This window comes from Falco cherrug, chromosome Z (genome assembly GCF_023634085.1).
Source record: "Falco cherrug isolate bFalChe1 chromosome Z, bFalChe1.pri, whole genome shotgun sequence".
NCBI classification, from domain to species: Eukaryota; Metazoa; Chordata; class Aves; order Falconiformes; family Falconidae; genus Falco; species Falco cherrug.
Genome location: NC_073720.1, coordinates 77,997,823 through 78,013,666, shown reverse-complemented (window position 1 = coordinate 78,013,666; position 15,844 = coordinate 77,997,823). Strand labels below are relative to the sequence as shown.

Below are 15,844 nucleotides of genomic sequence, written 5' to 3'. Positions count from 1 at the left end.
GCTTGAGATTTTAGAACAGAAAGATGAGAGCACTTTTAAAAATAAGAATATATACCTTTTAGTCTATGAAAATACCTGCTCAAGTGCTCTAATGGCTTCTTCTGCAGCATCAGCATCAGCTATTTTAATCAAAGCCTCTGCTTTCAACTGAAGGATAAGGTTCTTCCACCGAAGACTAGGACCCTCAGGAGTTTGAAAAGCCTCAAGAGCTGTTGACAACAGAAAAGTTTCATCAAGTAAAAACAGGAAAAGGAACTACAAACAGGACCATGTTTCCACCTTTTTTTAAATCTTGTTAATCAGACTTTTTCAGTCTAGTAGAGCACCACTTAATAGAACTTTTTTTTTTTGACTGCTATCCCCCACGCTGAAGAAATTGTTCTGTAAAATTTCTATCCGTTCAAGTTTAAAGGTTAAAACAATTCTAGAAAGTTCCTTTCAGACACATGGAGAGACTGATTGCTTTCCAGCTGCTGGCCTTACAAAGGCAATGCTAAATTTTTCTGATATATGTTCTGAGAAAACAATGACCTTTCAATAAACAAGTTGTTTTACACTTCAGTGTTTAAATAAGTATTATTGAAACCATGGATTTAACTCTCTGCCTGTGCAAAGGTAACTTTTGTACCTTTCTATGCAGCATTGATTACTTCTCTAACACAGTACCTCAGAAAATGAGTGCATCTCTGTTCAGCTTCAGCATTCTCCAAAGGCAAGATCTTTCAGAGTAACTCAATTAACTCTATTTGCACATATGATTAACTTCTGTCTGACTTGATACAGCCAGTAAGACAGGCAAGCATAAAACAATGCTTCCCCAGGATTCTCTTCAACTTTACACATGTTCTTTGGACTCAATGAAACTTTCTGCATCAATAGCATCTTTTAGCAAGGCACAATAGCTTAGCTTAAATCTTGCACTGAGAAACAAAACTTAATTCATTTTTTCTGAGCCTGCCAGCTTTTAGTTTCATTTGGTACTAACTAGACCTCACACAGGAAAACAAAACACATATCTTTACCTATCTTCCACACCACTTCCAACTTCACAGATTTCAAAATCATCTCTTCTCCAGGCCAGAAAAGGATTTTACAGGCTATTTACTTGTTCTCATACGCTGCATTTTCCATACATTTGATCATCCTTATTACTAGGCTATTAACTTCTCAAAAAGAAAGTAATAGTAAAAGAGGTGGATGGATACCAAAACCACACACAGATTTCAACAGGCTGCTGAAGTTCCTAAAGCAGCTGCAGTTGGTGCTCTGCTTCACTAACCATTCCCTTCTCTTTGTAATTCCTAACATTTAACTTGGTGTAAAGAATAGAAGGGGAAAGAAACAGTCATATTTTTTCATACAAAATGAGGACCTTTCTGCTTTCTACTTCAACAAGACTGCAGGATAGTTTTGTGGGAATATTTCTTCCCACAATTGCATGATTTTGTATTTAAGACAATGGAATTTTTTTTCATTATTTTAACACCTAGTTACCCTCTCTGGTAATCACTTCTTGGTTTTGCAGTCTGCTTTGAATAGCAGCAAACTTTGTAACCTTATTACTCAACAACCATGAATGACTAGAAAAGAGAACGAACAACACAAATATCAGTGAAGACATCAAGGACACCTCCTTCCAGCCTGAAAACAAGCATTATTACTATATAGTGCTTTAGCTTTTAACTTATGTAAAACTGACAAAACTCACTCAATGCTACAACTTTACTTATTAACCCAATACGGCTTATTTTCCTTAACAGTCTTGTAAAAGATCTTATCAATTACCACCTAGAAATCAGAGAAGTCTGATCACATCTCCCTTGCCTATGTGCTCATAAACTCCTTCAAAGAGTTCTACAAAATCAATTTTACTTTACAAAAGCCATGTTGTCTAACCCCCAAAACAATTCTTCTACATAAACTCCCTAACTCTGTTCTTTCAGCTTTAACTAATTCAACCACTAAACATACCAGACATGTTGGTGGTTTCCCTGATCTTTCCTAGAACCCTTTTTAAAAGTTAGGATCATGTTACCTACCTCCAAGTATCTGGGTGCCAAGACAGTTTAAGCTATCAATTACATAAACCCCTTAGTACTTCAGCAATTTCATCTTTCTGTTCCTCTGTCAATTCCTAGGTCAGGATCCTACAGTTCCTTAATGCTAATTTTTCTTGTCTTGTTTTGTAGCACCTTCTAGTAATGTTATAATCACAGACAGGTTGTTCAATGAATCCCCTGAAAAGTAGGGTCATGGTGTAGAAATCACCCTGAGCTGTTCCGCACTGAACACAAATGGGAAAAGCATCACCTCACAAATTTCTTTTTACCTACTTTTTCCTGTTTTCACATTTTCTCCAACCAAATGTACAGGCTTTTTGAATCTCGCTCACTGGCAAGTACTTCCCTTTGCTTTTTATAATTTCCCATGACTGTTTAGCCAGGTCTGCATACATTTACCTCATCAAGTCTTTCTTGTGGAGTTTTTTATCACGTTTGTCCCTGTCAGAAAAAAGTCCACTTTGGCTGCCCCTTCATTTATAACCATCAGATAATGGTTCTATTCAGGTCAGACAGGCACCACTAGATCGTAATAAGTGCCTTCATTCCCAGTTAGCACGGATGAAGATTTACATTCAAGTGAGGCTTCTTAAGTTGTACTATGCAACATTTCTGCATTTTACATTAACTTGATTAAAATCTTAGGTATAAATATGAAGTCTATCAGACTAAAAATTTGACACCTATCCTTGTGGTTTCAGGCAATTACCTGCTGTTTGGCTGAGTTGGTCAACCACCAGCTGAGTAAGTACTTCAGAACATGCAAACCTTTTAAGTATTAACCATCAGGCAGCTTTCTGGTTCTGCTTAGCCAAGTATTTTCTCTTTTCCTAAGACCAAGCAGCCCAAGGTGCTCTTCAGCTGTCCTAAACCAAGAGAAGCAGGGGACACCAGCACAAGTCATGACACTGCAAAAAGCAAAGGCCTATGCTGTGCACTCAGATCTACAATGCAAAGGCCACACTGGCTGAACTACATAAAGTGGTGTACCCCTGCAGTTGCTCTTTTGATTAGCAGGCAGTTACCTTGATTGCAGGACAGGACAGCATCCCTGTGTTTGTGAATTTTCATCTGTGCTTCTGCCAAATAATGCCATGCTGCTGGACACTCACTAGTCTTCTGCAAACCTAACAGAAGAAGAGTTTTTAAAAGGCCCAAAGAAAAGTTGCTTAGGGCTGCAAACACATTGTAGCTGGTGTAGATGCTGTATGAACATACAATGCCATCAGAAACACATTATCAATCAGATAGTAACACTTGCAGTTATTTTTTTCTTTGAGCCTTATTTTGAACTGGTTTAGACATACAGATCTCAATGCAGTAAGGCAAAGACTAAGAAGCACATAAGCTTTTCTTAGGCTTAAATTTGCATATAATATTAAGCATACAGAAAATAAAAAGGGGAAGAAGTGAGGAAATACACAACACTAGCTTAGGGTGAGTTTTTGTTTCAAAAAGAAAAAAGTCCTTCACTTTGATGAGACATTAACATCAGCAGCCCGTAGACCGCTTAGTTTTTTCTCAGGAACCAGAGAAAATCCTATAGGATTTCAAGACAGCAAAAAAATGGCAAGACTGTTTCACTGAAACTTCTTGATAAAGTTGCTTTAATTAAAGATTCAATAACAAAGCTGAATCTGAGTCTTCTGATAGCAATATATATATATATATATTGCTATTAAATAAATGCCTTGAAGGTTCAATGCCTAAGATGCAAACGTATGGCTTACTGAAAAAGACATTACTTCCAAGCTTTACACATTTACACATTTTATCAAGAGCCCTGAACTTTGCATTAGCCCCTTCATGAGGGGAGTATTACATGTAAAAATAAAACCAAAAAAGCTATTTGGGAGATGTATCTTTTGTCAAAACCAGGATGTGTGTTTTGTTAAAGCATCTAGCAGTCATTTAAGCCAGAAGAATTTGCTTTCCACGGAAGACCTTTTCCTCTTAAGCACCTGACATTTTTTATTTCATATTTTGGGCAAGACACGTTATTTCACTGTCAGTAAGATAAGGTAGAATATTCCAAAATCCAATTTCAGAAACAGTCTGATACTAAACCTGGGTGAAAGTAAGCAAGGTATCCCAGCCTGACTGACTCATGGTTGCTTAGATCCCAAATGTTTATTTAACCAGCTTTCTCAATAAGTTGTTTTGAATTTCCCATGGCCGGAACAGTGAGAGTGGATAGTCTTATTTTCCCGCAAGTATACTTATGAATAATTTTCAAAGAGCTTTGCTATTTCAATCTAAGCAAGATAATTACAGGTTAGCACGCCAATTCTTCAGTGAATCTGGCTACTGTAAAAAAAAAAAATAATCCTCTGGTATTTCTCTTTAGATACCCAATAAAAATGTTTACCCAATGTAAGTGTTAAAATGGTCTTAAAATGATGTAACTTCAAAGCAAAGTCACTTTTTTTCAGGTATAGAAATGCAGTGACTAGACTTGAGAAGCTGTATGGTATTTTACTTTGTAAATTCCACATTCCCTCATTAACTGCTATTGCTGTATTTACTGCTTCACCTAGGTATTTCCCCAGTAATGGTCACATTAAGAAAAAGTTTGATGCTGATCACACCAAAATACTACAGAGCTGACTGTAACAGTAATGATAGACTTCAAAGGCATTATATTAAAGCTGTATTTTTTAAAAAATTTAAATGTCCAATCACAGAAAGTGTTGAGTATTCTTTTAAAAATCCAGCTGTCTTAGAACTGGCAAAGTATTATGCAAGTATAAGATTCCCAAAATATCCAGCATAAACTATCTGGTGTTCAAGTTACCTTAAATTACTTATATACCTCATATTACACATTTACCTTCAGTTAGACTCTTAACAGCCTCTTTGTATTTCTTTTCTTGGATGCATTTTATACCAAAACCAATGATGCCTGGACCACTACTTGCATCCATCTCCAAAAGCCTAGAGAAACAATGCAGGGCCTCTTCTGACAAAATACCTGGTTTCAGAAAAAGAAGTATTTTTATAAAGTTTTAAATTTTTAAAAAAATGCAAAATACCTTATCTACATAAATATGACCCCTATCCTTTGCTCAAAGTAATTCATTTATTAACTAAGCTTTTTTCCAAAGGTACTACACGCTTGCCACCCTCTACCTTGAAAACAAACACAAAACCTAAGCAGTTACCTAAATACCCAGTAGCACCAAACAAAACAGTCCAAAACCTGAATTTTTAACCAGTTGTGTTAAATTACTACAGGTGTAGTTCCTTTATTAATAAAAACTAATTCCTTCACATGGTTCTCATGTAAGTCCAGCTGAATACCCACATGTCAAAATCTGCCATAATTAAATCAAAATAATCTCCTTCCAGAGCAGCCTTGTGTACCTACAAATTTGTTGTGATGAGCTTGCTGCAGCAGTCTTGCTGTGAAACCACATAATGTCTTGGCTTAATTTTAACTGATGCCATGAACTTTTAACACTTGTGTTGAGCTGTGATTGTATACCTGGCAGTCATGGCTTAAAGCAACTGTTGTGACTTGAGCAGTCTCTGAACTACTATTTTCTTTAAAAAATGATGGACTCATTTGACTTAAAGGTTGCCTTTGATCTGCATTTGGTAAAGGTGACTAATAATGCACCCAAGTTACAAGCCCGCAAGTTTGGGCTATGAGTACTACAACACAGTTGCAGTGACTCAAATACAAACAAAACAGCCTTATTAAAGCCTAAGCATCATCCTCCCCACCCTGAGATGGCTGTGGGATGATGAGATGTTGTCAGAGTATTGGTGTATAAGAGCTATGCCAATCAGATGCTCCTCTTCCTTTAGAAATTAGTTTCTACATGTTTCTCTGAACTGTAAAGCATTCTCATGTGGAGATGTGTCTGGGACTCATTTGTGTCTGGGACTCATTTGTCTTCATTTGTTCCAATCAAAGTGAAAAATTCTCTCTTGTTTTATGTCGTTACATTATTTCATGAAGCCTACCTTCAAAAAATAGAAAAGGCCTTCTATTCTCTACGCTGGAAGAATTACTTCTCTTTATCTAAACCAGAGAGGGATTTTTCCCGATTTTCTTTCCTTGTTTCAAAAAGAAATGAAATCAACTTCTGATGTCTTAAACAGTAAAATAAAAGACCAAAACTCAGCAGCTACCTTTGAAAATGCTGAGAAAGTGTCCAACACTACTGTAGTGTTGTTTAGTGAACTACTGAAAATAGCAATTTTATACTTTCAGATCCCTGCACTACTGAACACACTATGGTATTTTTTTTCCTTAGAGGTTCTCCTGTACTACTTAGAACAAGTATCTAAACAGATCTCTTTATTACCTATTCGCCAGACATTCTTTTGAAGAGTTTCACAAACATTTGGATTTTTTGCCAAGAGACATTTTCTGTGTCAAGAATAACCTGTATCTAGCCTGTCCTCAGCCTTAGAGCACTGGCTAGCATTCTCCCGTTTCCTCTTCTAAGCTTAAGCAGCTAACCATATCTGGAGAGGCTGCTTTCAAGTTTTGTAAGGCATTCTTTCTTTGTGACTTTGTACATTGTCAATGTTGGACTTAACTCACAGTGCTACTTTACAGTCACCACACAGTTACAGAGCTAGAAACAGCAAATCATAGGACCAAACACTTTGCATTTCCAGACAGGCAGAAACAGAACACAGAAGTAAATAGTGCACTTGTATTGGGTTGTGAAGGGTAAAAACTTTTAAAAAGATAGTCACAAAACTAACCATAAAAGAAATAATTTAAGCCCCAAAATGTCTAAATCCAGCCTACTCACCTGACTGAATAAAGTGCAAGCAAAGTACTTCTAAAGGATAACCCACAGTAGGATACAAAGCCATCATATCATTACAGGCCTTTGCCAACCTAGGCGTTTCATGAGGAAACTTGAACAGAAAAAAAATAAATAGTTATTTGTATGAATTAACACATGTGGACTATTACATCTATTCACTGATGAAGACAGATTAACATAACCTTACTTTTGACAAGCACTGAATAAAGTCCTTGTAAAGATTTTGGTGGTCTTCACCAGGAATGGGGTCAGCAGAATTCATCGCATGTTCAAACGCAGTCAAAAACTGCAATAAGAAATAATTAGCACTGCAACAAACAATGACCCTAGGAAAATGTTATCATCATAGAATAGGATATTTCAGTTGCAAGGGCCATACAAGGATCATCTGGTCCACCTGCCCGACCACTTCAGGGCTGCCCAAAAGTTGAAGCATGCTGTTAAGGGCACTGATCAAACACCTCTTAAACACTGCTAGGCTTGAGGCATTGACTGCCTCTCCAGGAAGGCTGTCCTAGTGTTTGACCACACTCTCAGTAAAGAAATGCTTCCTATTGTCCAGTCTAAACTTCCCCTGACACACCTTCCAGCCATTCCCACGTGTCTTGTTACTGGATCCCAGGGAAAAGACCTCAGCACCCCCCTCTCTGCTTCTCTTCCTCAGGAAGCTGCAGAGAGCATGTGAGGTTGCCCACCAGCCTCCTCCTCTCCAAACTAGACAAACCCAGAGCCCTCAGCTGCTACTCACAGGATGTGCCTTCCAGTTTTCTATAGCTATGTGGATAAATACATGTTGTTACCTGGATCCTACTAGTTAAGTTTATACTAGTACTGTGAACAGAGAAGCAAGTTCCTTATCATGAAGTAGCACTCAAATAGCAGCCAAAGCATGTGAATTCTCTAGTACAAGACTGCGGATAACTGGCTAGCTGAAAAGGGTCACATAGACATAGTCCAGCTGCTGGACAAAAATGCACATCGCTCTCAGCTTAACTGAAGTAAAGCAAAATACACTATCCTTGGCTGTTCTTGTTACACAGTAACAGGAAGATCGCGGTGGGAAAAGAATGTTGCAGGTGGGAACAGATAACTACAAAAGAGAAACTAGGGGCAGGCTTGGTATTTAGGCAACTAACCAATAATGAGCTTAACTTTTGTAATATGTATGAGCTAATTATAACAAGGCATAAAAGGTGACTGTAAGGTACAATAAACGAAGTCTGCTGATCACTCATATTGAGTGACTGTGTCTTCCTTCCGTCGCAACACAAGACGAAGCAGTAATACGCTGTTTCGTAACACAGGGTGGGTACAAGGAAGGTAAAATTTCTAAAAATGTGAGATTCTTCTCCACACCTAATCTCAATACAAAGGACTCAGTACCACAAAAACTAGGTTACTATTCTCTACGGTTAGCTGTTAGCCCTCCCCTCTGCTCTAGTCTAGAAGTCTAGTTTTGTATTTCTTGAATCCATATATATTGGAGGACACAGGCACCAAAGAGCACAGGCTACAAACAAGCATGCTGAACAAGTTGCCCACGGTTTGTCACAGGTGAAATACGATGCTGCCTTCAATGCCACATCCTTCCAGGTTCAGGTGCTTTAACCAAAACTGCAGTAACGTGAACTGTAGATCTGCACGTTAAATTTATGCAACTGGTATTTAATGCAACTTTTTTTTGTAAACTTCTTGTTACCAAAAAGAAAGCAGTGCTGCCTGCAGCACCTTTTCCTATAATAGCTTGTAGAGTTAAAAGCATTCGCCTTCTCAAATAGCAGAGATCATGATTCAGTTTTCTGCTATCTGAAATTATTTCAATTTATATTTGCTACCTTTCTGGAGCACTGCTACTAGCCAGAATGGAAATGAGAAATTTCCACCCTTCCTTCTGAAGGAGGTTCATCTTGCAAGAACAGATAAATCAGACAAAACAAAATTAACTTTGGCCATAGAAAACACAGGATCAGTATAATTCATGATCCATTTTTTTTTTGCCCTATTTAGCTTTGACATATCCTAAAAAGTGAGAGCTTAAAATCTACAGAAGAAAACCTGAACAAAAGCATTACTATCTAGATTAAGCACTAGGTACGAAGAAACAGGAAAACAGCACAAAGCTACTTCCTCAAGCTCAGAAGAAAGGTGAGGGAGTTTGTTTTGGGGAACTCCTGTTCGGGGTTTGTGTGGCAGGTTTCTGTAGCAGTGTGTGTGTGTGGTCTACTACAGGGGTGGCTCCCATGAGAAGCTACTAGAAGCTTCCCCCATGTCCAATGGAGCCGATGCCAGCCAGCTCCAAGATGGACCCGCCGCTGGACAAGGCCAAGCCCATCACCAACAGCGCTCGCGCCTCTGGGATGAAATATTTAAGAAGGGGGGAAAAATGCACAACTGCAACCAGAGAGGAGTGAGAACACACGAGAGGAACAATTTTGCAGACACCAAGGTCTGCTGGACCAGTCTGTTCCTGAAGAGTCCCACAGAAGGAACCCATGCTGGAGCAGTTTGTGAAGAACCGCAGCCTGTGGGAATGACTCATGTTACAGAAGTTTGTGGAGGACTGTATCCCATGGGAGGGACACCACACTGGCGCAGGAGAAGAGCATGAGGAGTCCTCCCTCTGAGGAAGAAGGAGTGGCAGAAACAATGTGTGATGAACTGACCGCAGTCTCCATTCCCTGTTTCCCTGTGCTGCTGGCAGAGAGGAGGGAGAGAAAATCAGGAGTGAAGTTGAGCCCAGGAAGGAGGGAGGGATGGAAGAAAGGTGTTTTTAAGATTTGATTTTCTTATTGCCCTGCTCTGACTTCTAATTGGCGATAAATTAAATTAATTTCTCCAAGTTGAGTCCATTTTGCCCATTATGGTAATTAGTGAGTAATCTCTCCCTGTCCTTATCTTGACCCATGACCCTCTCATCATTATTTTCTCTCTCAGGTCCAGTCAGGAGGGGAGGGATAGAGTGGCTTGGTGGGCGCCTGGCATCCAGACAGGGCCAACTCACAACCCTGTCAAAACCGATGAGTGATGATTCTTATAACATGCAGAGACAGAACAACGCATCACTGTGCTACAGTGCAAACCTAGACTCCTGCAAAACTTGGGAGGCAGTTAATGAAGGAATTCCAGGACAACTGCTTGGATTTAGGTATCTGATTGCACCTAATACCCACTGCAGCTGCTGCACCCTCACAGTTTTTGTCAGAAGGTAAAACCACCCACCTTTTCCTGAGAAGTTTAGTACCATTGAACATTAACGAGACTAATAGTCACAAGATTTGCATGGTTTTTAAGGCTTCATTAGAAATCTAGCTGCAGTGTACACATATATGTATCTAGATGAGTAGCAGTGAGAAACATTACCAGCTGTTCAGTCTTATTATCTTGGTTCTGTGTACTGTCTTTCAGTAACTGGATCATCTTCTTCCAAAGCTGATGAAGCTCTGCCTTTTCTGCACCTTCCTCCTGCTTCATTTTTATTAGTTTGTGCCATGTTTCAGCCACCTGTCAAGAGGAACATATGAACCAGGCTGTCACTCTTACACAAGCTTTCCAATTACTGTCAACTCTACTATACTAGGGTAGAAAACAGAGTAGCATTTAAAGTAACGACCCAGATTTACCTGCTTCCTGATTAAAGCAGTACCAAGTCCCAAAATCATAACAAGTCTCAAAACCGTAACAAGTCCCAAAGGGACCTGTCCACCTTCCAAGGTACAGTAAATAAGGAAGGCAACATCCAGAGTATGAATCCTGACTCCAGTTCTTGAAGGAAATCAACAGTAAAAATAAACCTAAACAGTTCTCCGATAAACTCTGAAGAAAAAATTAAGTGTTGTTGGATCTACAGCACTATGAACACAGAGAGAACAGCAGTAGTCCATGCTGACATTCCAGTGTGGATATTGTGGTTTAACCCCAGCCCCAAACTAAGTAACCTGTATTTGCTCACTCACTACCTGCCCTCTGCCAAGGGATGGGGAAGAGGATTGGAAAGGAATGTAAAACTCCACAGTTGAGAGTAACAATTTAATAATTAAAATAAAATAGGAGAAAAAACCCAAACCAAAAAATAGTAGTAACAATTATAATGCAAAGGATGGAGAAGGAGAGAGGAATAAAATCCAAAGGGAAGTGAGAACAAAAAGATGATGCACAATACAATTGCTTGCTACCCACTGAGCAACACCCAGCCAGCACCTGACCAGTGATCAGGCAGCTCCAGCCAACCCCCACCCCCACATCCCCTCAGTTTACATACTGAGCATGACATTCTACAGTATGGAATATCCCTTTGGCCAGTTTGGGCTGCCCAGATTGGCTGCGTCCCCTCCCAATTTCTTGTGACCCTCCAGGCCTCTTGCTGGCAGGGACTGAGAAACTGGAAAGTCCTTGCCTTACTATAAACATTACCTAGCAAGAACTAAAAAAAACCTCTATGTGTTATCAAAATTGTTCTTACACCACAGCCAAAACACAGCACAGCACAAGCTACTAATACAAAAATTAATTCTATCCCAGCTGAAACCAGGACAGTGGAAAAGTCAACGTAACTGAAAAAAAAAAAAAGACAACAGGACCTTGAAGTCTAACTTGCAGTTTCCCGTTGTGCATACAGCCTTCATATGCTGAACTATTAGCACAGAATTACATTTCAGAATCTGGTATACAAAGAGGCTTTGGAGCCAATTAATAGTTTTGAGCCTGATGTTAAGTAATAACGTAAAGGTTTTAATTTTCCATTGTTGGAGAAAAGGGGAAAACATGACAAGGAGTGAGACCACACACCACCCTGTAAGAAAGCAACCTTATTAAAGAGTAAAGGAAGAGTGAACAGCGTAACTGCAAAAACATGCATCCTGTAATATTACTGCAAGGACTATAGGCAAGGTTACTGTTGAACCATTCAGGCATTTAACAGCTCCACCTTGTGGTAAACTGACAAGGGCCACGCCTGCTTCTGCAATGGTGACGCTGACACGGATTTCAGGAGTGCTACGCAGGCTGAAGCTTGGGTCTCCCCGGAGCAGCTTTAGTGTCCTTATTGTTGTGCATGCAGTGCAGTATGTAAGCATGAGTTCAGGTTGACTACAAATTCCACCTTACCCTCTGGCATGCAGTATCAGGGACAGTCTAGGATGGGATCATCTCCCAGGTGAAGAGCTAATCATAATACATAGAAGCGGCCAAGCTAAGGCAGAGGACATCCGACTCCCACATACTACACGTAAATGTGCATTTGGGATTGTGGCTGACTTCTAGAAATAAAACAGGATGGGCCACCCTTTCAGCCTGTATACTAACATTCCTTTTCAGGTTTTGTCAGTTTAATATACTGCATCCAAGTCTTACACAGTGGAAAAAAACTGAGTTAAAAATCAGTCCTTCTTGGTTGTGGCCCACAAGGAGATCTTAAGTGGTCTGTGACCCAAAAAACTGGGGATTCCATGATGAAAAGTGGTTAGTTCTGATCAAATGGAAATTCCTTGTTAGAAGACAGAAAGTAAAGTACTCAACCTACCTCTAAATACTTCTTTTCTTGATGATATAGTTCCACAAGCTTGTTACATACATCATACCATTTCTGCTTGTCACCACTAGAAAGAAGAAAATCCCACACAAACAGACGAAGTTTGTTTTCCATAAAACCCTATGTTTTTCAAATTTTGACAATATTTACTAGATTCAGTTGCCAAAAAAACATTTATAATAAATACTACAGATCTCCCTAGTTGTTTTACTCATTGCTTCTGTAACTGAGTAAAAAAATTAAAATTACTTTAAGGGATTGTATTTTTATACAATTTTCAAATTAAGGAAACAAATGGAACACTCCAGTCACCTACAGTGACAGCTGAGAGTTAATGTGTTTAGATCTATAGCTGTATGAATCAAGATGACATACATTCTGTGACCTTAAAGAAGAGATAAATAGACCGACTTATTAATGCAGACAGTGAACTATCAAAGCTAAATGCTTCAAGACAGCAAGTTTAGAGACAGGACGACACAGAATTCTCTAAATTACTAGCCTCAAGTAAAATTATTCCAAGAGCTTTTCCCTATCAAAAGGGGCAGGATCAAGAAACCTTAACACACATATGGCAAACATTAGTAATGAGTACTGACCCACTGGTGTAACAAGGCTTTAAAAAAAAAAAAAAAAAAGCAGCCTATCCTGTGTATCAGCAATGGCATTCACTGAACTAGAAATCTTACACTAAATTCTACTATTCAAAACTCTTTACCTTTCATAGAGTTCCAAGAGCTTGTGGTAAACGTTTGCTAAGTCTCCTTTGACATCTGTTTGGTTGGATTTCTCGTAGAAATTTGCTAATCCCTTTAAAAAGAAAAAAAAAACCCTAATATTTGACATCAACAGTATCTGTTACTGCTGCCTACAAAAATTATTCCATTGCCTTCAATGGGGTCAAGTATTAATGCAGTAATCTCTGAGCACAATCTAAATTGATACTTCTGTACAGCCTCCTGAATCTACTTATTTTAAGTTAAAAGCTTTCCTCACTTTCTTAGCTAATACCAACAATATTTGAAACTTTTATATATTACATAATCTTGTCTGCATAATACACAGTATACAAAGCACACTAAGTCATATGATAGAAGATCTACAACCAAATATCATACCATCTTGTAGAGTAACAGCCAGAATTTGACTGCAAAGCTGAGGAAATTTCAATATATCTCAATATATTGAAATCAGGCACCAACAGTTATATTTTAAAAAGGTATTTATATTGAAAATACTAAGAACCTTACTAACTTAGAAAAAATACCGATTGTTACTATCAGAAACAGATTTAATATGCAACCTTACCTTTCACAAGTCTCCAAATAACAGAACTATAAACTGTTACAGGTTGTCATGCACACATCATCCATCACACAGTGATTTAAAATGTGTACTATTGTTTATAAGTAACAACAAAACTCAGTAACAATCCACTACACATTAGAAAAGGAAGTTACTAATAGAACATGTTCTCTCCTATGAGAGCCGTTGTCAAATGTTTCATGAGCTACAAGTACCAAAACTCCTAGGCATGGATCAATTTCCAATATGTTTCAGTTCATGTTCTCTTACACATTTCACTGCTACCTAGGCTACAAAAGAAATAAGAACTTAAAAATACTGAAACGAAAGTTCACTCTGCTATACATATGCAGCCACCCACAGCTTTACTTTGGATGCACAAATAATACGAACCTCTGCTACTCCGAAGCTTCAGTAGAACTAAGGGCCCAATGAGAACACAATGTAAGTCTCAAACTCTGCTTTGCTCCTATATTTAACTCCATTGTGACACTTTTCAGCAAAATAAAAAGTGACTCTGTACTTTCACCTACCTGCCATGCCAGTAACTGGTTTGGTTCAAGTTCGATAGCCTTCTTATATGCTCCTTTGGCCTGATCAGGCTGCTCCAACTCAGCAGCTGCCACGCCAATAAATACCCAAGCATTGTAGTTATTTTTTTCTTGCTTCAAGACTGCCTAGAAATGCACAATTTTAAGAGAAACTGATAAATGACGTGCATCTTACAGATCCATGTGTTAATTAAGTTTTATTGTTACAGTTTGGTGAATTATTCTATATGGTAATACTAGAAGTTATGTAACTTTTAGGAAGAGACTAAGAATGCTTCCTATCTGAACTATTCAGCCAACAACCGTATCTGCAGCTCAGCAATTAAAGCACTCCTGTCAACGTCTGGGTTAGAAACACATTTTTATTTCTGTCATTCCAGACTTAATATTCTTATTGCCACACATAAGCAAATGTAAAAGGAAGGGGAACAGAAGTTTGTGCATGGGCAACTAATATGAATGACTGATGCAGTAAAAACTGAGAATCAACCTCACCTATTACATCAGTAAGGTCTCCACATCTGCATTACTATACAGCTGCAGGGGTATGGGAACAGCAAATAACATGTGCTAAAATATTAGACTCCAAGTAAAAAAATCAATTACCTTGCAATGTTTCAAAGCTTCCTTATATTCTTTATTTCGTATTGCATCTCTAGCACTCTTTAACGCTGCCTTCACCTCTTTATTTGACATTGTGGCTACTAAGTAAAAAGGACATACGATCAGTTCTTACAAAATGGCATACTGAAACCAAAATATCGTTTATATCCTATTGCAATTGCACGGAGAGTTATTTTAAACACAGAAATATAGTACAATATGCCAAAACGCATACAGCACAAAAAGATTGCTGGGACATCATTGAAATTACTTACACTTAGCTTCAAGGCAGGATTAAGTCAATATTCCAAATAGCTAAATGGTAAGTAGCTATCCCAGAAGGAAATTTTTTATTAAGGTTTAAGAGGAATTTAAACAGGAGGAAAGATGTTATATGACGGTCACCTTCAGACTCTGAAGACACCCTGGACATAGATTCTTTCAAGAGGAATTGCTAAGAAGCAGCAGCCCCTGCTTAAGAGGCATACTGCGCTGGACGCACATGCAAGGGGTTCCCCAGGGTTGCAGTTTTTCTTGTGTGCTGCCTACCGTAGTGCGACGGCCAGCTTCTCCTTCACCTTCGGGTTCGGTCCACGCTGCTCCTCCTGCGCTCACCCTCGCGGCAGGCCCCGCTCCGGACCGCAGCTGCAAAGCCAGAAAGAACCGGCGTGAAGGCCACGGCACCGAAAGGCCGGGCCGCGGGGTCCGCCTGCGGAGGCGGCCCCTCTCCGCCAGCTCATCCGGGCGCGGCAGCAGGTCGGGCCGCCAGCCCTCACGGCGGGGGAGGCCGGGCCGGGCCGGCACCATCACCCCTCGCTACCGCCCCGCCGCTTCAGCCTCACCTCCACCCGCCGCCGCCACGGCCACGACAGGCCGCGCCGCTGTGCCTGCGCGCCCGACGTCAGGGAAGCGACTGGGCCGTGCCCGCCGCCATCTTGCTTCGCGCACTGCGAAGTGTAGTTCCCGGTGCCCGCCGCCCCGCGGCACGCTGGGCGCCGTAGTCCACGG

At 39.7% G+C, this 15,844-nt stretch overlaps 1 protein-coding gene across 3 annotated transcripts in view; it reads right to left on the bottom strand.

Annotated features, from left to right (window-relative positions):
- SKIC3 (SKI3 subunit of superkiller complex) overlaps nucleotides 1-15,810 on the bottom strand; it is a 51,211-nt gene extending 35,401 nt beyond the window's left edge. For 2 of the 3 annotated variants that reach the window (XM_055699252.1, XM_055699254.1), the window contains exons 1-12: nucleotides 15,679-15,810; nucleotides 15,386-15,481; nucleotides 14,840-14,937; nucleotides 14,216-14,359; nucleotides 13,096-13,187; nucleotides 12,369-12,444; nucleotides 10,211-10,351; nucleotides 7,038-7,136; nucleotides 6,833-6,941; nucleotides 4,891-5,031; nucleotides 3,086-3,187; nucleotides 76-209 (exon numbers count right to left, since the gene is read on the bottom strand). In XM_055699252.1, the coding sequence (XP_055555227.1) occupies nucleotides 76-209; nucleotides 3,086-3,187; nucleotides 4,891-5,031; nucleotides 6,833-6,941; nucleotides 7,038-7,136; nucleotides 10,211-10,351; nucleotides 12,369-12,444; nucleotides 13,096-13,187; nucleotides 14,216-14,359; nucleotides 14,840-14,929 (1,128 nt within the window). In that variant the 5' untranslated portion in view covers nucleotides 14,930-14,937; nucleotides 15,386-15,481; nucleotides 15,679-15,810. The remainder of the gene's footprint in view (nucleotides 1-75; nucleotides 210-3,085; nucleotides 3,188-4,890; nucleotides 5,032-6,832; nucleotides 6,942-7,037; nucleotides 7,137-10,210; nucleotides 10,352-12,368; nucleotides 12,445-13,095; nucleotides 13,188-14,215; nucleotides 14,360-14,839; nucleotides 14,938-15,385; nucleotides 15,482-15,678) is intronic. The other variant, XM_055699253.1, reaches the window with a different exon arrangement.
- Between the last annotated feature and the right edge of the window lie 34 nt (nucleotides 15,811-15,844).